General features: G+C 37.7%; 1 protein-coding gene across 1 annotated transcript; it reads left to right on the plus strand.

The window, feature by feature from the left end:
* Nucleotides 1–345: 345 nt before the first annotated feature.
* Nucleotides 346–24,618, plus strand: FANCB (FA complementation group B). The gene is made up of 11 exons (XM_053917384.1): nucleotides 346–395; nucleotides 1,563–1,715; nucleotides 6,254–7,277; nucleotides 12,138–12,290; nucleotides 14,193–14,318; nucleotides 18,918–19,025; nucleotides 19,623–19,625; nucleotides 21,527–21,693; nucleotides 22,331–22,764; nucleotides 22,883–23,120; nucleotides 23,621–24,618. The coding sequence occupies exons 3-11, from the start codon at nucleotides 6,330–6,332 to the stop codon at nucleotides 24,030–24,032; spliced, it is 2,589 nt and encodes an 862-aa protein (XP_053773359.1). The 5' UTR covers nucleotides 346–395; nucleotides 1,563–1,715; nucleotides 6,254–6,329; the 3' UTR covers nucleotides 24,033–24,618.
* Nucleotides 24,619–25,778: the final 1,160 nt, after the last annotated feature.

Below are 25,778 nucleotides of genomic sequence, written 5' to 3' on the forward strand. Positions count from 1 at the left end.
GGCGGAGGTGTAGCCAATCTGGCCAATCAAATACAGCCGCATGAGTCTGGTGGCGGGACCAGGCCCTAGACCTGGCTTACCATTTGCTTCTTGTTCTCGCCCCGCCCTTGCGTCCCCTGCACTGCGGGTCCACCCCCGCCAGCCTCTGATAGAAGGCTCTTCCCCCGCGGAACTCCGCCCCAGCGAGCTCCGCCTGCCATTCGCTTTCACAAAGTTCCCGGAGGACCCGCCCCCTCAGCCTCCCTCTGCAACCTTCACCGCCTGCTTGGCCGGCTCCACCTTCTCAGAGTTTGATGCAGCCTCTAGCCCAGCCCTCCCAGGATGCAGCGCGCGGGCGGGAGGTTTGGAGCCTCCGGGACCTGGCAACTATAGCATGCGGGTTGCAGCGCGTGGAGGTAGGGCCGGTGGGGTTCCCTTACCCAACCTTCCTAGAGGGGCGTCGGGACTGGGGTTGCTTCCTTGTCCCGGCATTGAGGGAGAGCGAGGAGGAAGCGGCCGTCCCGGGCTATAAGTGTCCCTCCTGCCAAATGGATGTGTATCATCCTATGGAATGATAACTAGATTGTAAGTGCTTGGTATATTCGGGGATATTTCACTTGAAACTTTCTTCACCCCTTGCAACATCTTATCCACTTGGAATGGGAGATACTTAACGAGGAATATATCTCTGAAATCTTTAAACTCAAACAGTTATATAAAGTTAAGGCATGCAAATCGTTTTAGTTTATTAAGTTGATTATTCTCAAAGTGGGGGGTTGGTGGGTGGGTGGAATTTTGCCTCCCAGCAGGCATTTACAAGTGTCTGCTACTGGCATCTGGTGGGTAGAAGCCCAGGGTACTGCTAAGTCCTGCAATGCACAGGACACCCTTGACAAGGTAGCCAGCGCAGAATGTCAGCAAGTGCCAAAGTTGAGAAACATTGACTCCTAAGTTATTGCAGCAAATTTTATGGTTGCTGGTTAAAAAATTGAAAGGAAGTCGTTTCCCATTCAATGATACAGGCTTTTTTAAAAATTGAAAGATACTGAAAATACAAAGACATTGCAAGAAGAATGAGCAGTACCCCAGTTTCCACCATCCATAGTCAACCACGATTAACACTTCAGCATCTTTCACACAGGCTTCTTTTGTATACATTTCTATAGAGAAAAAAAATATGAATACATTGTTTAAAAATTATTTGGCTACATTCTTAATAACATTTAAGATAGAGGCACAGCTCGTTTTATTGCACTTCACATTATTGTGCCTCACAGGTGTTGCGTTTTTACAAATTGAAGGCAAGACCCTCCACCAGCAAAACCATTATGACTCACTTTGCTGCGATACTCGTTCTATTACTGTGGTGTGGAACCGAACCCGCAATATCTCTGATGTATGCCTGACGTCTTCTTCTGGCCCCGTTCCCCTACCAGGAAATCCATCCGTTTCTCCAGAATAAATAGTCAGGAATGTCGAATCAATCTTTACAGCTTTGCTTTTATTTTTATTTTCATTTTTATTTTTATTTTGGACCAGGCTGCCTGGATTTCAATCCTCACTCTGTCACTTTCTATCTCTAGGCCTTTGAGGAGATCCTTCAACTCCATGCCTCAGTTTCCCCATCTGTAAAGTGGAAAATAGTGCCTGTGGCATAAGAATGTTGTGAGGAATAAATGAGTGACTCCAAAGTCCAACAGTCTTGGTACAGAGAAAGCACTCGGAAAATAGCCATTGTAGGTAACAGAAAATATATAATGCTGTTTTATGTGTTTTTAGATAAATAATGTACTGCCAAATACATTTTTCTGCAACTTAATTTTTCTTGTTTTTATTTTTCAAATCTAGCCATGGTGCTATACATAGATCTAATTCATTTGTTTTAACTATGGTATGATATTCCATCTGTACTTATTCCTTCCACTATTGGTCATTGAAGTTTTTACTATTTTTTTATATTACACATAACAGCACAGTGAACATTCTAGAGCAGTGTCTTTGTGAATTATGTAGAATTATTTCTCTTGGTTTTTATCTAGAAATGAAATGGCTGGTTATATACATTTCCGTTTATTGCCATATTGCCTTCCAAAGTCACCTTTCCCTTTACTTAAGTGCTCATAATTATCTCTTTAATTGCTGGGTCTCCCTCCAATCTCACCTGGTGACTGTCTTCAACACTGTCACCGGGATCTTTGTAATCCAGAAGTATACACTGGTTTCTGTATTTTAAATCTCTCAGTGGTTTATCGTTGCTTAGAGAAATGTAGACATGCTTAATATGCCATAGAAATCCTTCTTTAACTTAATCTTGCCTGTTAGTGGATCACCATTTCTCCACAGTCACCTGCATTTCAGGTGCACTAGGTATTGTTGGGAAAGGAAAACGGGAGAGTGATTCTGGGGAGGCCTCAACAAATGACTTCTAGGCATACAGGTAGGAAAAAGTTTTAACAGTGCACCTGTTCTGTAGCCAAGTTAATTTGCTTAGGTAACAATGTCCTATATGTTGGAAAAAGAACTTTTGTCAGCATCATGCTCATAAGATTATGTTTAATGTTACTAGGGGAGGTTTTTTGTTGTTATAGCTCACCTTTTTCCCAAAGATACTTTGTACTGTTTGCAATTGATATGGTTGCATAGACACTTTTTACATTTCCTATCCAGATCATGTGGTGCTTTTTGGATCCTCCTGAACTGGCCAGACAGTAATTTAAAGAATTTGGACAATAATTTAAAGAATTCGGAAATTCACAGTGCCCAGATGAATTTAGTAGCATTTGAAGGCAGCAATGTGTATTTGCTGAGGAAGCTGCTGGAGAAGAGGGGATAAGGATGGTAATTTTGTTGCTAACTTATTACAATTACATTATCATGTATTGTTTTTCCAGTATACTCACACATTGTGTGTGTAAAATATATACTGTTGACTTTGGTGTAAGGTAATACAGGACAGGAAATGCTCATACTAATTCCATACTATTCTATAAATAATCTCTTTCCAAATCTGGCCCCACCACCCCGCCCCATGATTGTTGCAGCAGGAGGTAAAATTTAACTGGCTTGAGTTAACCTATTTTTTTCCCCCTGCAGCCATTGTTTTAAGGGTACTAACCAAAAAGTCAAATGACCAATAGGCTAGAATAGTAAGCCTGGTGCCCTGATAATCAGGGTTTGATTAATCAGGGCTTGTTTACATTGGTTTAAGAACCTCTAAATTGAACCTTTGTTTCACTTGTTTTCAGATTATTTCTATCTAAAAAAAGAAAATCCCCACTAATTCCATACATTTAAAGGTTTATTTTATGAATTATGCTAACTTTTACTCTTAAAACAGATGTTCATTAGTGTAAAATAAAATAGATATACACGCATGTGAAATCATTTATCTCCATTAATATATTAGTAGCTTCTAATTTTTAACTGTGAAGGTGGCCCATTTAAGTAACCTTGAAAATATGTATGTTTTTGCAATAATATTTACAAATAAATAATGACCTTTTATATAACAGGCATTTATGTTTTTAAATCTACTTGATTCTAAACCCACGACAGGAAGTTTGCTTTTTTGCATAGAGCTCAGGCTGAAAGGATGTTGGTTTAGGATTATAGCAGGGCTTTGAATACCATACTAAACTTTATAACAGTGGTTTGCAACATTGTATCTCTGTGTCATTCATATGTTCAAAACAATGTTTAGTATCTGTCATTTCAGGTGCTATAAGGACCCCATGGATCTCTTGAGAAGGGTGTGGGTGTGCCTGCGAAGTTTTTCAATTATGAGGCAGTGACCAGATAGAGGTTGTGTTTTAGAACAGTGACTGGGATATGCTGGAGACGGGAGAGACTAGCCAGGGAAGACCCATTAAGGAGCTCTTACCACAGCCTGAGAGATGAAGCCTTGAACTATTGTAGTGGGAGTTGAACAGAAAGTTTGAAGATAGAGGGTTTTCTAAGTGAAGGAACTTGGTGATACATTGTATTAAAAGAACAGAGTATAAGGGGCCTGAGTTCCCTAAGCCACGACTTCATCAGGGTGCCACTGAAGTTTAGTAAAGGGGGAGATTCTACTGACCTTTTAGCTATCAGAGTCTCCTTACCCCTATCACACCTGGATGTGACTGAGTCAGAGCTTTTGTGACATTTACTATTAAAATAACAAAATCCTTTCTACACAGTTTTTTTTTTTTTTTTAGGATTATGAAGAAATCTGATGAAGGTTTTGAGTAGGTAGTAAAAGGCAATGTGTTCTTAGATCTTTATCTTGGAATATATCATTTTATGCTTTTCCTTTTTTGGAAATCTTCTAAGAGACTTGACATATCTGTGGGAGATTTGAAATACAGAAATTATTACTCATACATTTTGATGTAACATAACTCACATGTTTATTTCATTTAAAGGAAAAGGTAGTTTCGTAAGTAAAAGCCACACCTTTGAGGTACCTACCTGTTTGTCCCGTATCTTTGACATTTAACTGCCAGTGACATCTACTACTTTGTGTTATGATACAATATCTCCAGTTACTTCAGGTCACAGATTTCATGAAATTCTCAAAAATAATAATATTAATTTAATAAAATAAAAAAAAAAACAAATGCCATAAGGGAATGTATTTGTCAGTTGCTGAATAACAGATTACTCCCAAATGTAGCAGCTTAAAGCCACAAACATTTATCTCAAAATTTTTGAGACTCAGGAATCTGGAAGCAGCTTAGCTCAGTAGTTCTGGTGCAAGGTCTCTCCAAGGGGCTGAGTTAACGAAAGGCTTGATTGGAGCTGGAGGAGCTGACCCCAAGAAGGCTCACTCACAGGGCTGTCGGCAAAAGTCCTCAGTGCCTCGCTGTGTTTAGGCAGGAAGCTATATTTCCTTGCCCTGTGCCCATCTCCATGGGGTTTCTTAAGGGTGTTAATGATACGGCAGGTGGCTTTCCCCAGTGCAGGTGATCCAAGGAAGAGGTTGACAAGGAAGCCATAGTGCTCTATGGCCCAATCTCAGAAGTCACACACTGTCATTTCTGCCACATTCTGTTGGCTAGAAGCACATCATAATGACCAGCCCTCAACGAGAGAACTAAGTGCCACTTTTTGATGAAAGGAGTTGCAAAGAATTTTAAAACCACAAGTGATGTGTTTGGATATTGGACAATAAGGTTTGAAAGTAGATGCTGACTAGTCTGCTTTTAAGTAGAATCTCCTCCAAATCAGTCATTTCTCTAATATGCAGGCTACATTAAATTTGTAGATAAGGTTCAATGATTAATACTTTTCTTCTAATTGGACTACTGGTGGATATTTATAATAAAAGAACAAAACCTAAGCCTTTAGAGTTTGCTTTTCATCCAACAGAGTAAAACAATATTATTTGCTTTTAAATGACCTAGTTTTCATTTATTTCTGAAGTAATTGAATTTCCTAGTGTAAATGATCCACAAGTAAGAGAAAAGAGAGTATGAATTACTGTATTTTGCTGTATATAATGCGCACCCACAATTTTGTGCGCATTATACATGGGATCATGTAATCATTACACCTATGTATAATGTGCATGCTTATTTTTCCCTCAAAAATTTGGGCAAAAAAGTGCGCATCCTACACGGCAAAATATGATAGGAAGCATGGATAACTGATCACTATTATGTGATTCTTCTATTACAATATTACTAATAGTCTTTTTTCTACTTAGAGTAAGAATAGTGACTTAGGTCTTAAAACTGCATTGCTTTTCTAAAGTAGGATTTAAGATTTATTTCTGTTTACTCCTGTGGAGATTTTTAAAAGCCTTGTTAGAGTATCTGTTTTTCTTTCTGGGCTTTCATTTTGGTCATAAAGTCTGTATGAGCTCCTGTCTTGGGGAAGCAGGGCCCCAAGGGCCTGGGCTATAGGAGCAGTATAATTTGAATCTTTGGCCGGGGAAACCAGATTAGGTTGATAGGTTTGAAAGAGAGACAGAAGAGGATCCCTTAAATTCCCTGAGCCAAAAAGAATGTCTGCGATCACTTTAACAGAGCTCCACAGCTTTTAATAGTTGCTGTTAACACATTCTGCTATTGTTTGTGATGTGGTTATTTGCATTCTGTGCAAACTGTTTTTTATGGGCTGCATAGAAATAATACTTGGGATATGTTTTTTGTTAAGTGTGACATTAAGAGCATAAAGAGCTTAAAAATGGTAACTTAATAAAATTTATTGTCCTCTAACAAATGTAATATTTTTCTAATCAAAACATGTGTTTTCTACTCTGCCTACCTGATGGCCGTTTTTGTCATTTCAGTTTTAGGTTTAAAAGCATCGAATGGAATCCATTTGCATTCGAAAATTGGATGAACACAAAGACTTGATGTTGTGGAATGATGAGCAAACAAGCGGTGTCATGTGATGAACAAGAAAGGCTCTTGTGTTATAATGGGGAAGTCCTTGTTTTTCAGTTGTCTAAAGGAAATTTTGCAGATAAAGGGCCTGCAGAAATACCCGTATTACATGTCAGAAGAATGGTATTTGACAGAGAAACGAGTGCATTCATTCAGAAGTCCACCGGATTCTTTAGCATAAAGGAAGAAAACTCTTACCACTTCAAAATCATGTGTTGCAACTGTGTGTCAGATTTCAGAACTGGAATGAACCTCCCTTGTATTATGATACAAGGCAATGAAAAGAATAATAGTTTCAACTATTTTCTACTATTTCTTCACAGTACCAATAAATTTGAAAAGTGTTTGAGTTTTAGACTAGGCCATGAGTTGAAGGATGGCGTAAGGGTCTTGAACGGCCCTTTAATTTTATGGAAACATGTCAAAACATTCTTCTATATCTCTTCCCAAACTGGCAAAGTTATTACTGTGTCTGTTAACTTTTCCTCTATTGAGTGGGCAGGAGAGATTGAAAATGTAGGAATGGTTTTAATAGGACAAAAGAACTGTTATTTATCTGAGGAAGAAGGCACCCCGGAGCCTTCAAAATCAGATTATGCAGTTTGGAATACCACGTTTTGTGTATACTTCCTTGAAAGTGAAGAAGTAATAAGTGATACATACATTATCCCTCCTGCTTACAGCACTGTGATAACTCAGGTGCATGTCTGCGCAACTGAGTTTGTCAACAACCAGCTAAGAATGTCTCTGATTGCCCTTACTCAAAAGAATCAGCTGATTTCATTCCAAAATGGGACTCCTAAAAGTGTGTGCCAGCTTCCATTTGGAGATCCTCGTGAAGTTCAACCTATGGATTCAGGCGAAGGTCTCCTTTTCGTTGTATGCTTTAGGTCCAGTGCTTGTGCTGTTTGGGAAAAGAACTTTCAGGTACAGTACTTGTAATCATTCAACTGGTATAGTCTTAGACCTAGTCAGCATTCCTACACTTCATAGAGTTCATCCTGGAGCCTTAGCATCCAAATCAATTCTCAGTGCTGCACTTAAAGGAAAATCATATATGTTACATTACTCTTTTTTTCCTTAGAGTTACCTGAATACTACCTGGTAAAGGTTTTGGCTCACCCTGACTGGTGTGACTCAATGGGTTGGGTGTTGTCCAGCAAACCGAAAGGTGCCAAGTTCGGTTCTGTGCAGGGCACGTGCCTGGGTTGCAGACCAGGTCCCTGGTTGGGGGCATGTGAGAGGCAAAAGATTGACGTTTCTCTCCCTCTCTCCTTCCCTTCCCCTTTCTCTAAAAAATAAATAAAATATTTAAAAAAGGTTTAAGTTTGCCATTTTGAGTCATAAAACCTTTGAGTTTAGAAATACACAAGTGTATAACTACAATGATTAATTTATTTGTCTTTTAATATGACTAATTTTTATTAATATGATAATAATTGGATGTGTATTTATACTTAGAATAAGATTATAAATGATTTGACTTCATAAGCCTTCTTAGAAAACTGAAATGAGTTCAACATTTTAAAAGCTGGTAATCATCTATTTAAACTTAAATTTTAATCTAGAGGAATTCCTCAAAATGTGGTGTTGTCCCTGAAGGGGCAAGTAATTGTTCTCCAGAGATGAATGATGTGTTAATCTTTTAAAAAACTCACGTAGACATTTTTTGGTTGTATTTTGAAACTCAGAGTTGTCCTTAGCAAGCATTCACATTTTATCCACATTTACAGTAGTTGCATCTTTTAATGTAAGGTTTGGAAATTGCTTTAAAATACTGTCTGGTATCAAGTGTTCAATAGTAAAAAGGTGCAGAAAATAAATAGGGAATCGGAGGGTTATAACTTTGCATCTGTCATCTGCATCAGTACTATTTCTCTGACCCTCATTTTTTGGTAACACTGCATCCGCCTGGCTTTAGATATATATCAGCTCATTCATTTATGTGATTTGAGTGTTTATAGTTCAAGATAAATAATCGTTACGTGTCAGAAATTATCTCTTCCAGTAGTGATTTTTTTTAGCACGTTATACCACTTTCAGATTTTTTGTGTTACCTTGGAAAAAGTAGAGTGCCTTACTCTGTGTGCCCTAGCCATTTAATTAGAAGCTCAATTAAAATTTCTATTACTGTCACGATATGGAATATTGATAAATATTTTAGAAAATTTGAGAGGCATTCTTTATGTGAATCATTACTTCGTGTATGTGGAAATGTCAGGTCGAAATTGTGTTTTATCAGGCTTTGCCCTTGTAAATTACCTTTCTGTTACTAGGAATTGTATAACTGAGACAGAAGAGTATAAATTACCTTTATGTTACTAGGTATTGTGTGACTGAGACAGGATAGTGAGAAGCTAGGAAAATTCCTTGGCAAGTGAATAGGGAAACTGAGACAGAGAGCTGAACACAATGGCCGAGCAATTTACAGTGAGGTGCAGAAGGTCACCAGGGCGAATGTGCACCCCCCAACCCATGCCAAGCCAGTGACAAACCTGGGAAAACAAGGACCTTGCCCCCAGGGTAACCTTTCCTGCCTGGAGATAACCTCTAGGCCTCAGTTGTATTTCAGCCCCAGGAATTTTCAACTTGTTACACTTATATTCTCAAAAGGAAGATAATTTGAAAGCTATCCTATTTTCTTTATTTTCTGTCAAGAAATGGTGGGGGGGAAGCATCTGGTATAGCCCATAATCCTTACTGGGGTCAGGGTAATGGAAAGAACACAGTTAACCTGACAGAATCGCAACTGAGCCACTTATTAGTGTTACCTTAAGGAAAGTATGTCATTTTTGTCAATCTGTTTTTCATGTTTATGAAATTGAAATCATCCCGCCTCTGAGAGGGGATAGCTAAGTGAAGTGACATTGGGAAGTGTGTGGCACAGTGCTTGGCACAGAGGAGTAGCTCAGTAAGTGGTAGCTATTAATGTAAGGCTCGGGCAAGGGCTGTCATCAATGACTTGGCCCTATCTAAGGTCTCTTATTCACCTGGATAAGGAAAAAACAATTCCCCGGTGCCTAGTTAATTCTGTGGGGTATTGTCCTAACTCCCTTGAAGTGGTTCCCCTGCTTGGACACTGTGGAGCTCTGCACTCACATTACCCAAAGCTGGATACTGTCAGGCCCTGTAAGCCTACCTACCTGTAACTGTTGGCATCCCTGCCTTGAAATTGTGTTCTAGGGCTCTTTACAATGGACCACCATCGTTTCCACAAGTTACTGGTACTTAGCTGAGCCCCTGCCGCCATCTGCCTTAGGCTCCCTCCCCAGGGAGTCTGATAGTTCTAAATTGTTGGCAAATGCCCTGTATTGAGAGCTGTGGAGTTACACCCTGATATCTGGCAATTTAAGTGCTTCTAAATTGCCTAGGTAACCTTGGAGTTTTGCCGCTTCTGTCTCTATCTTGGTGTTATATTTATACCAACCTACTTTTGAAAATTGGATATAGCTTAGGGTAAAATATTTGATTACTTTAAAAGCAGGAATAAATGCTAAGAATCTACAAATAGAGGAGGAGGAGAGTTAAGGGAAGTAATTGCATGTGAGCAATTACACTTAGTTTAGCAGTTAAGACAAAGTAAATACATCAGGTTTTACAATTGAATGGGATGTACAGTATCAAGGGAAGCATATTTTCTAACACTGAGTTCTGAGAGGAATTTACTGTTGTGGTACAGTGTAAGAGGTTTTGAATAATAAAATGAAGACATTACTGAAAATACAGTGGTGTCTGTGATGGCGGGTTTTTCCCCAAATGGGCGGAAACAACAGTATACTCTTCCTTCGGGTAGGCTCTGGTCTAATCTTACCCATTCATCCTTTTAGTGCTCCATTCCATAAAGGAATTAAGGCAGCTTACAAAGATAGGCTAAAATACAAATAAGCATAAATTAGAAAAAGTAATAAATCAAGGTTAGTGTGGTCTCAAATCTGCCCTCCTAGGTATAATGTTTTATCCAATGACAGGGCTTGAAAGAGAGCTGAGTCTAAAACACATGAGTAGCTTTTCCCTTCTTAGGCTTTCTCTCGGGTAGAAATTAATCTCTGCAAGTTTTGGCAAGAACTCTATGTAGCAGGCATTTCAAAATTGAGATCATTTAAAAATATACCTGAAAGAGGTATCGTGTTGTAGACGGAAACAGGTTGTAGAAGTGGGTGTCTGATGCTATAGCCACATGTGGTTATTCAACCTCTCAAATGTGGCTAGTCTGGGTTAGAATGTTCTAGAAATGTCGAATACACACCAGATGTCAAAGACTTAGTAAAAGATGAAAGTAGAATATCTCAATTTTTATTGATTGTATTGAAATGATAGTATTTTGGATATATTGGATTAAATAAGGAAGTTACTTTTACCTTTTTCTTTTCACTGCCACTAGAGAATTTTACTGGCTGTTGGGAAATTTTAAGTTATGTATGTGCCTTACGCTTGGGACGGCATTAGTATAGACGTATGGATTGCGTGTGTGTGTGTGTGACTGCAGAGCTCCATAGTATTTGCATGCTGAGCACATGCTTATTACTAATATAGGTATTATTCATACAGTCCTTTATATTGTTGTTATACTCTGTGATATTCCTGGGCAAGTGGAAGGAAGAGAGGACATAGGTGTACAAATAAGGTCCTTCCTTGCATAAGTGAAAAATCACTGCTTTAGAAGTGCCTTAAAAGGGAAAGGTTGGTGTTTGGTTATATAGATTGAAGAGTCTTACTTAGATTCTTGGTGTAATGCAAGCTGCCTTCCCGTATTATGCATTGATAATGGAACTGCGCTCCTGGGATTCGGAGTGCAGGTTTCAGTATTTCTGCCTGAGGGACAAGGGGTGTCTGACCCCCATGGTCTTAGTTTTCCAGGGGACCAATCTGGAAGGCTTTTAGCTTCATGGACCTTTAAGAAGTTATCTTCTGTTTTAAACTTGGGGTCTCACGTTCTGCTATACACTGGTCAAACCATTCCATTCGGCTAGGATACTTCTAGGTACCCCCCTATTAGAATCCCTCCCCTTTTGTGGCTCTGATAATGGTTTTGTTCCCCCCAATCAGAGTTTAGGGTATTGAGTTCATCTTGACTTTTTTAAAATTTTAAATTAAATTTATTGTGGTAATACATTGGCTAATATAATTATATAGGTTTCAAGTATACAATTCTATAATACATCATCTATATGTTGCATTATGTGTTTCCCACCCAAAGTCAAATCTTTTGTCATCCTGACTCTTAAAGGTTATTATTCTGCTCTTAAAGTATGTACTGGTGCCTTCTAGTTACCTACTACAACTGAATTCTTTGGGTGGGGCAAAAGTAGGTTTACAGTTACAAGTGTGTGAAACACAGAGTTTGTTCTGTAAAGCTGCATTTCCCCCACCCTGTATACATCCATCAAGGCTTATGGGAGTGAGGGTCGTCCTTAAATTGACCATGTTAGGGAAAGAACCTTTGCTAGACTTTCTCATGAGAAGTGTTAGAATTTACGAAATAGTTACTCTTGGGAAGTAATAGATTTTATAAATTATAATAAAATTTTTGTACAAAAATCAGCAATGTTACAGTACCCGCACAAATGTTGATAAAAATATTAAATTTAAGTACCTTGATATTTATAAAGTTATAACTCCTTATGTTTTTTGATTCCTCAATATATTTATTTTAGTTTTTATAGTAAAATGGTTCATGCTACCATTTTCAGTACTTGTTTATAGGATTGACGATAATACATGCAGCCACATGCAGCAACAGGGTTTTGTTGATTTCACATCTGAATTTTTTTCCTTCTTTACACTCAGGTTGCTGCCCAGTGGGAAAATATTAGCGCGGTACTCATAGATGACTTTATCGGAACTGGAAGGGAACAAGTACTGCTCCTTTTTAAGGACTCCTTAAATTCAGATTACCTGAGTTCATTTAAAATAACAAATCTTGAAAACATCAACTATTCGGTAAGTTCTGGTTACTTTTTATACATTAAGAACCACTTTAGAAAATTTGAGTGTTTTAAAGCTTTTCACCCACTATTTAAATGTTTGTGATTTCATACTTGAAGTAACTTTTTGAACTTTAAAAATACATGGATTGAACCTTTTAATATGAAGTAACTTTTTGAACTTTAAAAATACATGGATTGAACCTTTTAAAAATTCAGTTGTATGCCACTTAGTGATAGAGATACGTTCCGAGAAACGTGTCGTTAGGTGATTCGTCATTGTGCTTACACAAACCTAGGCGCTACAGTCTACTACATACCTAGTCTATATGGTATATGACCTTTTGCTCCTAGACTACAAATCTGTACAGCATGTTACTATACTGAATATTATAGGCAATTGTATCAGAATAGCAAGTATTTGTGTATTTAAACATATCGAGAGAGAAAAGGCGCAGTACAAGACAAAAAACACTATACCTGTACAGGGCACTTTAACCACGCATGGAGCTCGCAGGACTGGTAGTGGCTCTGGGTGAGGCAGTGAGTGGGGGGTGAGCCAATGCGAAGGCCTACGACGTTACTGTAGACTTAATAAACACTGTACACTTAGGCTGCACTAAGTTTATAAAACAACATGAGATTAAGTCAAGCACAAGGTAAAAAGATACCATCAAAAGATGTAAACATGAGGTGTATGATAGGAAGCTGCTACTGGTGTATGGAATGTGACATACTGTTTTACAACAAACTTTATAGGTAGAAAGAGTACACTGTAAAAGAATGACAAAAAGCCTAGTGTAGTAAACACACAAACCTGTGACAGCTGTTTATTGTCATTATCAAGTGTTATGCACTGGACCAGTTGTATGCAGTGTGCAATGTACATGTGCCTATGTTTTTATACAACTGGTAGCACAATAGGTTTGTTTTACACCAACATCACCGCAAACACGTGAGTAACGTGCTGCCCTACAACGTTATGATGGGTCCAGTGTCACTAGGCGATAGGAGATTTTCAGGTCTGTTATAATCTTATAGGACCACAGTTGCATGTGGTCAGTTGTTTACCAAAATGTCATGTGGCACATGACTATACATTGAATGTCCTTTCAACAAATGCCATACAAATTGACTAAACTTTTCAGTATAGTATATCTGGTGGTCACTCAAGTGACAAAAATACTGTAAATTGACTTGTTGCTTCTTAAAATCCTTTTATATCAATAAACGTGGTAATATTAGATTAAGTAAGTAATAAAATGAGGTGAAACTGCTTTATTAAAACAAGCAACAGCCCTGGCTGATGTGGCTCAGGGGATTGAGCACCAGCCTACTAACCAAAGGGTCACAGGTTAAATTTCAGGTCAGGGCACACGCCTGGGTTGTGGGGCCTGTTCCCTAGCTGGGGGTCTGCGAGAGGCAACCCATAGATGTGATAAGGTGTTTCTCTCCCTCTCTTTCTCCCTCCCTTCCCTTCTCTCTAAAAATAAATCTTTGAGGAAAAAAAAGAAGTAACAGTTCATACCTTAAGATGTGGGGCAAAGGGTAATAATACCCCTGACATTAGATCTCAGATCGATATAAAAATGCCTCTGAGCCTCAATTTTTTCATCACTAAAATGAGGGTGATTCTTATTTTCTCTACTTATAGGACTTAGGAGTTTATAAAAATTTTGTAAGCTGATACTTTTTGAAGTAGTATATAGATGTTACATGGGTAGTAATAGTGGTAATAATTGTAATTTTTCCTAGTTATAAGAAGATGGGGGAAATATATATATTTTGTCTTTTATATAATAGTGTCTAACATAGAAAACTGCCCTTTGACTGGATAAATTTTAATTGTATATTGTTAATATTATGAATTTTCAATTTCAAAATTTCAGCTTCAGTGTATTTTTTAAAAATTTATTAGAGTGAAGCATTGGATTACAATGAAGATGACTTATTCGAAGACAAACCAGATAATCGTTATTTGGTGATTCCAGGTCTGGAAAGAAGAGTGAAAGTTAGTATTTGTGTTTGCTTTTTGACTTTTGCTGTTTTGGATTAGTGCTATTTTAAATGAATGAAAGAACTTTGAAAGTTCGGCCCTTAAAATATAAGCAACTCAGTGATCGTTAATAAATGGTTATTAAACAATCTTTACCTTTTCCGTACCTTTGTCAAAACTGTGTTGACATGTCTTATAATTGTGCCATCTAAAAATGATAGCTTTTTGTAGTAAGATTGTGTAAGTTTAATATCTCCTAAGATGAAATATTGGAAACTCACTTTTAAAAACACATTCTTTCTGGTCTGTAAGATCAGAATACCATGGTATCTCTTTAAGGAGCAGCAAATCTGATGACTGAACATGTTCCAAACGTGAACAGTTCACCCTCCAGTTTTCCATATGAAACTCTATACAAAAAAGTTTTCCTATTGTCGGAAGGTAATCCACATTTCCTGTAAAATGCTCAGACTATGCAAAGAAATATGAAAAATAAACGATTACCTTTGATTCTGCTACTGAGATATAATCAATTTTTACACTTTGGCATGTATATTCTTGCAGATTTTTCAAATAAATATACAAATTCACATGAAAATGTGATAATAAGATGTTCCTTTTTAACCTGCCTTTTTCCATTTATAAAAATTTTCAAATATACGGAGAAATTGAAAGGATAGTATGGGGATTATCTCTGTAATCCCCACATGGACTCAACTGTTGTTACCTTTGGAAAAATCATGTTTGCCTCATCTGTTTGTGCTTGTGTACATGTATGTATATGTTTTTGTAGAATCACTGGAAAGTTGTGCATATCATAATTCTTTACTCTTATGTATCTTAGCAGGAATCTCCGAAAATTAAAGACATTCTCCTATGTATCCAAAATACCATTATTGCACTTAGAGAATTAATAAAAATCCCTTAATCTTATTTACTATTCAGTCCATATTCAGATGTCTTTAATTGCCACAAAAATGTTTTTTTATAGTCACTTTCTTCAGAATCCAGTCAAAGTTTACACTTGCATTTAAGTATTACATTTTTCAGTGGTCTTTTTATTTCGGGTAATGTCCCCTCCCTTATTTTTTAAATGATACTAATGAGGAGGCCAGGCTAGTTGTTCCTCCTTTTGGATTTGTCTATTTTCTTAGATCATTTAACGTTTTCCTCTGTTCCTGACAAACTTTTCTGTAAAAAGTTGGATTGTAAATATATATATACTTTGCAGACCCTTTTAAAATTATTTGGAACTATTTTCATTATTAAAGTGAATTCACCAAATGCTTACCGAACACATACTAAATATAATTGTGAGCAACAGATAAATGAAATATCATAGCGAACATAGTTGAAATATCATTTACAACTTTTATATTCTGAACAAAGTAAGATGAATAAAAGGGCAGATTATGTAAAAAATTATAACACATGACAGAGGATTAATTTCCTAATATAAATGTGCATTCTGAAATTGTTGAGAATGTAAAGTGGTCCAGCCCCCTCAGAGGGGAACTTGTTCTAGCTACTAAAATGTGCATTGTACATACCTCTTTACTCTTGTAGTTTCACTTCTAGAAATCTATTCTGAGGATATACTTGCACAAGTCAGCACCGATGATTTTACATGGACATTTATGTAGTATAAATAACAAAATCAGTCAGAAGCAAAAATCCATCATTAGGAGTACAGTAAATAAATGAATGTATACCTGAACCATGGACTAGTATGCAGCTCTCAAAAAGAATACGGTAGGTCTTTACACCGATCTAGAAATGATGCCAAAATAATGTAATTTATGAAAGCCTGATTTCAGAAATTCCACTTCTGGTAATAACTTAACTTATTTGGACCAACTCTCCTGATAATGCAACTTAAAGTGATAACTGAAATATATTTTAAAAGCTTTAGAAAGCTGAAAATAGAAGAACAAATTATCCAGCCAAACTCTAAACAGTGGAACCCAGAGAGAGAAGCAGACACCAAACTGCTTTTGCCCCAGGGGCATGCGCATTTAACATAAAGCAGTAGTGCCCCAGGCACCAAGCAGAAACAAACATAAAAGCCTTTCTCCAAACGGGAAATTTATTCTAGGCCTCCTATCAATCTCACAAGTAATTTTTCAAAAACAATGAGCCACCACGGAATAACTAAGCACATAATGACAAGGCATTGTTTATTCACATGAAATAACCAAATAGCATTTCTAGAAACTAAAGATACATTGAAATGAAACAAAAAAACCCTCAACAGATGAGTTTAATAGTTGACTCAAACATAGGCAGAGCAAATTAGCAAGTCAGACTGTGTTAGCAAAGTTATTTAGAAGATAGCACAGAGGAAAGGAAGGAAAATATGAATGAAACCTAAAGGGGAGCCAGGGCCATGCGCAGGTGGGGAATCCAGGATAGCTGGGGTTCCATTTTACCTCGGGGATCCACATGTTATCACTTGCTCTAAATGTGGTTAAACATTCCAAGTTTTGGAAGGCCTTTCAGGGATTAACAAGCCTCCCCTCTTCCCATTTTCCATATGAGATAACAAGTGGAGAGACTGAAAGGTGAAGCAACTTGGTGAGCGTGAACTACAGTGCATTTCCCTGTTCTATTCCTTGTGAAATCTGTTTTTCAAGCGGTTGCTGGAGGGGACTTGGGAAGACCAGGACCTTGGACACACTCGTGTACTTGTACAGACAGGAATGTTCACAGCAGCATTGTCTGGAACACTCTGTAACTGGATGTAACCCTGATGTCCACCGACAGCAGACCAGAGAAGTAGGCTGGTCCAGTCATGCCATGGGATACTAGAGAGCAATGCGAGGCAGGGACTGCAGCTGCTAGGGACAGACGGGTGACCCTGAACAGAATTATTCAATTGGTTCAAAGTTCAGAAGCTAAACACACAAAAAACTAAAAGTATTCTTTAGAAATTCATACAAATGAGGGTAAAATTATGAAGACAAATGAGAAAGTTATCTTAAAGGTCAGGGCAGTTTGCTTTCAGGGGAGAAAGAGGTTCGTGGCCAGGGAGGGCTGAGGGCAGCCCCTGGGGCTCTACTTTCTGGCTGGAGTGTGGTGGTTACGTGGGTGTTGACTTCATTATTTGTCTGTAAATGTCTCTGTATCATGCACTCTTCCGCATGCTTGAGAGATATCACAGTGAAAAGAACAAAAAGCAGGGTCCACTATCGTGCAGGGTAAACCGCTCCTGTATTTGGCTTTGGGTGGGTCTTGTTTGTTTGTTGGGAGGAGGAAGAGCGTTCCTTAAAAGATACTTGGAAACACTCTGGGAAGGTAAGCAATCTGTTGGCTGCACAAGTGGGACTGAGAGTCTAGGAAGGGAAGGGGAAATGCCCTTTTATGTTATTTAAATTTCTTACCATGTGCTTATTTTCATAGTTTTATAACAAGACTTCATAACAGTATGTGAGGGGTGTAGTGATTCACCATTCAGTCTTTGAATAGGCGGCGTGTTGAGGGGAGTAGGGAAGAGAGAACAGGATCCTGTCTGAGGGGTCCTTATTTTCAGTCTGCCCAAATATTCCTGTCTTCATTCCCTCCCCCTCCGACAGTCTCAGATTTGCTCCGCCTCTCATGGGTACATCTCCCTTTGCCTAAATTATTAATGAGCAAATGGATGATGGAGTGTGAAGCATGTGGAGCCCATGAAACTAGGTCAACAGATAAAATTTCAAAATATTAGCTAGACACTTTACATTTGTTCAATGAGGTAAAATATGATTCAGTCTCCCTTCACTCTCCAACTTCTATTCATTGATAAAAAGACAAAGAATTTACCTGCCTTAAGATGTCATTTAAAAGAAAGGAATGCAAAAATAGGATACATTGTTTTTTCAATCTAGAAAAACATATTAAAAACCGGATTAATGGTGAAACAGTCTCAGATATCCAAGTGAAATGAAGCAGCTTGTATCAGTTCAGTGATGTGACTCTTTAAATTTTCAGTAGCAAAATGTATTTCATGACTGTTTCATCCTTCGTGCTGACATCTATTTATCTGGTACAATAAAAGGAATGGGTTTCTCTATGTCCAGTGCAGAGCCAGTTTTTTCCCATAGTAATTAAGAGTCAATTTTAGCACTGAGGTTATTAGCACAAAAATAAATGTGTGACAGTTTATTATGTGTCATCTTTAAAATTTTTTAAAGGTTATATGAATAGAGGATTTCAAACAGTATCAAATGAAATTGACTATTTCTATTCATCATGATGCCTTTTGTTGTTTTGAAGCAGAAATTACTTCAACAACACAAACAGTTTCCTTGTGGGAGTAGAAGTATTGGTAGGCTTTGCTTTTTATTCATATTGATTGGACTTAATCATATTGATTGATTACTTAACTCAGTAGTAACAGGAACGCTAATACATTGACATTCTCTCAATTTGATATGTAAAATCGATCGCAGTTACTTGCTGTGTTGTCCTTTGTAATTAGAGACTTAAAATATACAAATAAAATAGTTTTGCTCTGAGAAGTATTCTTTGCTTTTCTATAGAAAAATGAATTAATAGGCAGATTTGAAGAGAGCACTTGCCGAAATCATGGCATGTCAGATTTCATTTGAAATTACGTCTCCAGCAATGACTTTTTTTCCTACTTTACAGGTTGGTTTGGCTTCTATTCAGGAACTACAGCAGCATCTTTTGCTTAAGGAAAAAATTATTTTAAAATCTTACAAAGCTTTAATGAACCTGCTTCAAGGAAAAGAAGATAGTACATCAATTGCAGAGGAGGTAAAATTAGCCATGCGACCATTTTATCATTTCATAATTGAAACCTATTGAAGAGTTCTTTAAATTGGAAATTGGAATATATTAGAAATGCTCAATGGATCATGAAGCAAAGTGGCAGGGATTATTAATGGTGGGCCTTTATGACATTGAAAAATACGTGATTAAGAAGCCAGTATTTTACCAATTTACAAATTATTCTTATTCAGTAGGATATGAAAATTTCAGTTATCAGGAACCTTGGAGAATAAGTCCTTTTGTTTAAAAAGATTTAACCAAACTTTTTTATTTTTATAGCCTGAATAAAATTACTTCTAAGAGAATTATATATTTTCTGACTTCTTAAACAATGACTGAACATTATTTAACCTTGTATTGATGATAACACAATTTCGTCATTAGTATAATAGTTGTTCTTTTAGTCTCTTGCATGGTTCATTTTCACAGATATATATTTCTCTAGTTAATGTCCCTAAATTGCTCTGATTTTTAGCCCTTATGTCTGCTTTTTATAATTTTATTCTCATTTTCCTTGTGGTTGACCATCATAAGCACCTCTTCAGGTACCTTGCAGTTATTTATGCCTGTACAGTAATGTAGAAAGTTAGCAAAAACTGCTTTGAGTTCATAAAAACTAGTTTTTATGCATGTTAGTTCCATGCAGAGAAGTTACAAATAAATCATGAATAGCCGGACAGAGAGGAACTTGACCGTGCATTTTATTCCCTCAGGTCATTTTAGTGCTTTGCTCTGACCTTCTTCAAGGTTGACCATTCTTATAATGGTCTGTGCCTTGGGTCTGTATTTCAGTCCTAGTAATATGAGGACTGGGGTCCAAAATATGATTCTGTTGGTATAAGAAGCTTAACAAAAGCATGTCATGTGACATTTCTGTATTACTCTTTTAATTTCCTGAGAAACGTCATGAAAGTCATTGTTAAAAGTCTCCACCCTGGCCCAGTGGCTCAGTTGGTTGGAGTGTCATCCTGAACACCAGAAAGTGGTGGGTTAGATTCCCCAGGGCACATACCTAGGTTATGGGTTCGATCCCCCATGGGGAGGCAACCAGTTGGTGTTTCTCTTTCTCCCTCCCTGCCCCCTCCCCCTTTGTCCCCTTCCCTCCTTCCCCTGCTCCCCCTTCCTGTCTTTCTAAAATCAATAAATAGTAATTAAAAATATATATATATCCTCAGGTGAGCATTAAACAAATAGCCTCCCCATTTTCCTTCCTTACCTCATGCCAACAATTTTGCCAGTATTAGAAAAGGGGAAGAAATGTTTAGAAATTAATGCATTGAAACCGCTGTGTGCAAACACCGTTTTTGCCCTTTACATCGTTAGTTTGAAAAGCAACCCTAGCAGGCAGTAAACATCTCTGCAGGTTTTGGATGAATAGTCTGCCTCACATCTCAGCTACTAGCAGAAGCGGCAGATTCCTAGGAACATGTTTAGTTCATTCTAGTGGAAGCGCTCATATTGTTTTTCAGTAATTACCACATTGAGGGGTAATAATATACAGGGTCCGGCAGAAGTAAGGCCTGCTTGAGTGTGGTTGGTAGGGTCATAATACGGGTGTCATAATTTATAGTTTTAATTTGAACATTTCACCTAAAATGTCATATGGTGTGCTTGGGTATGATATTGTTATATTACAGAATTACATGCTTATGATTTTGTAATAAAAAATTTCACAGTAAAAAAGGGGAGTTATTTGTGCCAGACCCTGTAGTAGATTAATGGTTATAATAGAGCATGGGCTCTGGAACCACTTTCCTTTCGTTCAAATCCCAGCTGTACCCCTTGCTAGCTGTGTGACCTATGGCATAACCTCCCTGAATCTCATTTTTTTTTAAATCTGGAAAATGTAGTTAATAGTACTACAGACCCAGGGTATTAGGGTTTTTGTGAAGGTTAAACAAATACACAAATGGCATGTACAACAGTGTCTGACCTATAGTAAGCATTCAGTAAGTTTGTATATTATTACTATCATTACTCCTCCTCCTCTTCCTCCCCCCCTACTATTTCTATTGTTATAAACCCATACGTGTGTGGAAATGAATTAGTATGGCTTGGACTTTACTAATAAAATTTTAGCAATAATCAATCTGCAGTCTAAAGATAATTTAATCAGTTTAATTTGTATAAAAGTTTACAGTTAAAGGTTTTGGGTAAGTCACTGAGCAGATAGAGGTGGGACTGTTTTCAGCCTGGGCTGCATATTGTCAGATCATTTTCAAAATGGACTCTAGGTTTACATCCCTGCTGTGTTTCCATCGGGCCATGCTTCTTGAGCTGAGTAAATAGTTAGTTATACATGCTTTTCAAGTTTTATTTTAATGAATTATATATAGCCTATAACATAGTATATCATAGGTAATTTAGTTGAAAATATATTGTAAGCTTTAAGGCCTGGCCAAAGGCTGATTAACATTTTTTTAATAGTTTTGCTACATTTGACAGGTTTTTTTGCAATCAGTTATTTAAACCTGTCTTTCTATAAGGAATGTCTCGTTACTCTTTGTGGTAACGAAGAAAATCCTGTCCATGCTGGTGATGAAAAGTTAGCAGACAATCCTCAAGATTCAGAACAGCTAGTGGAGAAGATATGGTGTCGTGTAGTGGATGACAGCTTGGTTGTTGGAGTGCAAACCGTTTCTTCTTTGGCGCTGTGAGTAAATTCTAACACGATATCCTTATCCTGATTCTCTCGAACAGCACAGTCCAGCAGAAATGCAGTATAAGCCAGATATGTAATTTGCAATGTGGTAGTAGCCTCGCTAAAAATGTGACTAGAAACAGGTGAGGTTACTTTTAATAATATTTTGTCCCAAGAATCATTATTGCTGAGGGATAGACAATATTCTATAATAAAAAGCATATTTTATTCAAGTAAAAATGCAATTTTTACTTTAGAAGTTTAAGTGTTTGCATTCTAAATTATTGCCAAAATAAAGTCTTTTTAAAAATGAGTAGTTTGTTTTTCTGGTTTTAAAAAAAGGAGGGAAAATCTACTTCAAAAATAAAATCCAGGCATAAATTTACCATTTCCTCCCATTAAAAGAATTGCTTTCCTAAAGTCCAGCATATTTACAATGTTTTTGCTTTCCTATTTTAAGAAACAGTGTTAATACAGGATTTTTAAAATGCAGTTGGCTTTTATGCTTAATTTACTGATACATTTTACATTTGAAGTGTCTCCTAGCAAAGGAGAGAATACATTTTTTGTTGTTTGTATGTCATTTAATAATCTGTTTGATTCTAAAGAATGAACTTCTGGGCTAAACCAAACTCTGGGTGTTTTACAGGTCCCTGAACCAGGTGACTTTATCATTGTTAATGGATGAACCCCATTGCTCCAGCTTTCGGCTTATTAAGTGTCAGAATAGGCTGATCAAGTTGTGTAAGGACTCTTTTCCAGCACTGTGCTCAGTGCCCTGTGAAGGAGGATCAGAGGCAAAAAGGATCAAGTTGACTGTTGATAGCGAGGAAGAGGAGGAGGAGAGCTTTGCTTGTGGACAGCCATCTGAGAGAGAATGTGCACAGACCATCACGGCTGTAACAGCGCTTGCGCCGCTTCTAGCGTCCGGTCGGTTGCGTTGCACCGTGCTGCTGCAGATCAGGAAGAGCGAAGACGGTAACTGTTCTGAACCTCGTTATATTCCGTGTGGCCGACTTTGTTTAAGTCTAGAAGACCTTTCAAGTGGGAAGTACCTAGTGACATTTCCAAAGAAACCTATAGGTAATTTTTTTGTTGGTACTTTTTAATCACATACCTAATTGAACGAGAAAGTTGTAAGAACTGTCTTTATTTGATAATCGAGTTTAATGACCGAGCTTGTGACATGTTTTTCTTGTAGAACACATGGAAGATCTCTTTGCACTTCTTGCAGCATTGCACAAAACTTGTTTCCAAATCACATCGGCCAGCTATTCCCTGACTTCAATGAAGGCATGGCTCTTAGGACACATGAACTGTGAAGTAATCAAAGAATTTCCAGAAGTTTGTTTTTGTAAGGGGCCAGAAGGTTTGTATGGGACACTCTTCTGCTGGAAACAAAGGACACCGTTTGAAGGGATTTTGCTCGTCTATTCCAGGTAAAAGTCAGTGTGTGGTGAATGAGTGGTCCAACGGCGATCCCTGTGGTAGGGTTCTGTGCCACTGGGGGACAGGTCCGCGTCACTGCCTTGGGATAGCGTGAATGGACAGTGGCCTCATTGAAAAACTGCAGCTGCTTTAATTTGATGTTTGTTTTTGGCTGTTTTGATTTTCCGTTGATTAGGGCCTAATAATTATCTTAAGATCTTCTATTACCTCTCCCCCACAACGAAAATTTTAAAAAATAACATTGATTTTATTACTCAGTGAAAAAAATTAATCAGGATGGAACCTCTTAAGTATTAGCTGACTTGGTGTAGGATATGCGTTTCTGGCTGGTACAGTCTGAATTCTGTCAATGATCACATGTGTTATTAATTGTATTAATTGCTTGAGTATTTATACATAAACATTAATCAATTACTATAACATGTTGTGCACAACCGCTTTGCGCAGTCCTGAGTTTTGTAATATTGTGTTTGTTTGTTTTTTATTCCAGGAATCGCACAGCTTTGTTACAGTGCCTTCATAGTCTCACCAGAATTCTCCCTATAAACTGTTTCCTCAAAAATCTAAAGTCAGGAAGTGAGGATTTGCTAAGTGATCGTTTGGCATTAACTTTGGAGAAGGAACTGGTTATCCTTGGTTCTCTTTCTTCTGCCTTAGTTAAGGTTGACAACAACTTGGTGCAGAGGTTTGAAACAAGTAAAGAAAAGAGTAGTGATGTTCTTGCTGCTTTATCACACAGAAAAGAAAGCATCCATCCCTACAGAGAAGAACTTCAGAGAGAAAAGCAAACGTTGGGAACGAACCTAAAAGTGAGTGGCGCCCTTTATAGAGAAATGACTGTGAAATTAGCAGAGGTTCAGCTGAAATCAGACCTTGCTGCACAGAAACTGAGTAGTTCATAATTATAATCTCAATTTGATTCAATTGAAAATAGTTTTTCCCTGCCTGAACATTTTGGCTCTACTTGCTTTTATTTTACATTATATGCCTCCTTTGTTAGAATAAGACATGAGGCTTTTTGTAGAATCTTCGGTTTTGATGTGCACAGAATCGCATGCCTTAAAGCAGCAGTTCTGAACTGGGCTATTTTGCCTCCCTCCAAACTTATTCCCCTTTCTCCCCCCACCCCACTCCACCCAGGGGCATTTGGCTTGTTTGGAGACATTTTTGAATAGTCAGAAGGAGTGGGGAGGGTGAAGCAGGGGTGCTATTCACATCTGGTGGGTAGAGGCCAGGGATGCTGCTAAGTATCCTAGTCTGCACAAATGAGTCCCCCCCAGAAAGAGTGGTCCAGCCCAAAATGCTGAGGTTGAGAAACCCTGCCTTAGAGTTACCACATAAGTGCAGGCAGAAGTGACCTAACAGTATTCGGTCTAAGTTTAAAAAATCTTAAATAGTCCTTTTATTGTGTCCTGCTTAGTAAATCTGTCTTACAAAAATCACCTTCACGCAGCTAAACAAGGTTGTCAGGATTCACAACTTTGTATAAAGACCAAGTTCCTGTGGAAATTGAAATGGCAGACTGTGCGGGTGAGGCTATTGAAACGAAAGGGTCTGGAACTGTTGTTAATTTAAATTTATTAGCAAGTTTCTGTGAAATTGTTAAAGTCTATAGAAATGTAAAAGTATTAGGGCATTTGTCTCAAAAGCATCTCTCTTTCAAAAGAGACAGGCCACTGTTTTTCAAAAATTGAAAATGCCTTTAAGCCATCTGAAATTCTAACTCTAGGCAAAGCTAAAATATAATATTCTAACTAAAATAATTTAAAGAATATGCTGTTCCTCACAGACTAAAAAATTTTAAAATAAGTGAAAATTCAGTGGGGAAGTGATTTTTAAGGGGTTCAATGAGACATTTCAAAGGGGTAAAAATTCAACCTATTTCCTTTTTTGGGGGGAAAAAAAAGAAGTTTGGAATAATGAAAGAATGTCAGGAGAGGAAAAAAGATTCAGAAGGATGTGGGCCAAAAGGAATGTTTCTGTGAAGTCTTTAAGTGAGATGTGGGAAATAAAGGCGGGTTACAGGAAGTGGCCTTTCACGCTCGCAGCTGTGCAGCACCAGCCCCCACCCCCATGCCCCGGGCGTGCTTGTACCAGATGATCTGATGAGGCGAACGGGTTTTAGAGACTGTAGTTTATTTTCTTGTCTCAGTTTCTTATTATTGTCCACATAATGTGCTAGTTCTTTTTTTAGTCATCATTACAAACGGAGACAGCTCTATTTCTATGAAATGTCGATGGAAAATATTTCAGACCTTCTAGAAGTAAAAATGGAATAATTTCAGGATTAATTGTGGAAGTCTGGGAACAGTGTATGTAAATAGATATATTAAAACTGTCCGTACCATGTTCTAAAAGAACAACCAAGTATGAAATTGAGGAATTCAGTTGGAAGATGGTGTTGTCAAAAAACTAAATAGAATTTAATTTAATAGTGCATCCATAGGAAACAGGGTAATAAAAGCCACGTAAACTTATTAATGTAGATCATACCAAATAACCTCTTTACCAGTAAGTTTGGTACTTCAACATACTGTTCTGCTTATCACAAACTGGAAAAGCCAACGTTTGAGGAGTTGGTGGCCTCGCCACTCTCTCATGATTCGGTTGTCTGTTCGCCTCTGTAAGCGTATCCCTCTGACCTCTGC

Source organism: Desmodus rotundus, chromosome X (assembly GCF_022682495.2).
Source record: "Desmodus rotundus isolate HL8 chromosome X, HLdesRot8A.1, whole genome shotgun sequence".
Taxonomy (NCBI): Eukaryota; Metazoa; Chordata; class Mammalia; order Chiroptera; family Phyllostomidae; genus Desmodus; species Desmodus rotundus.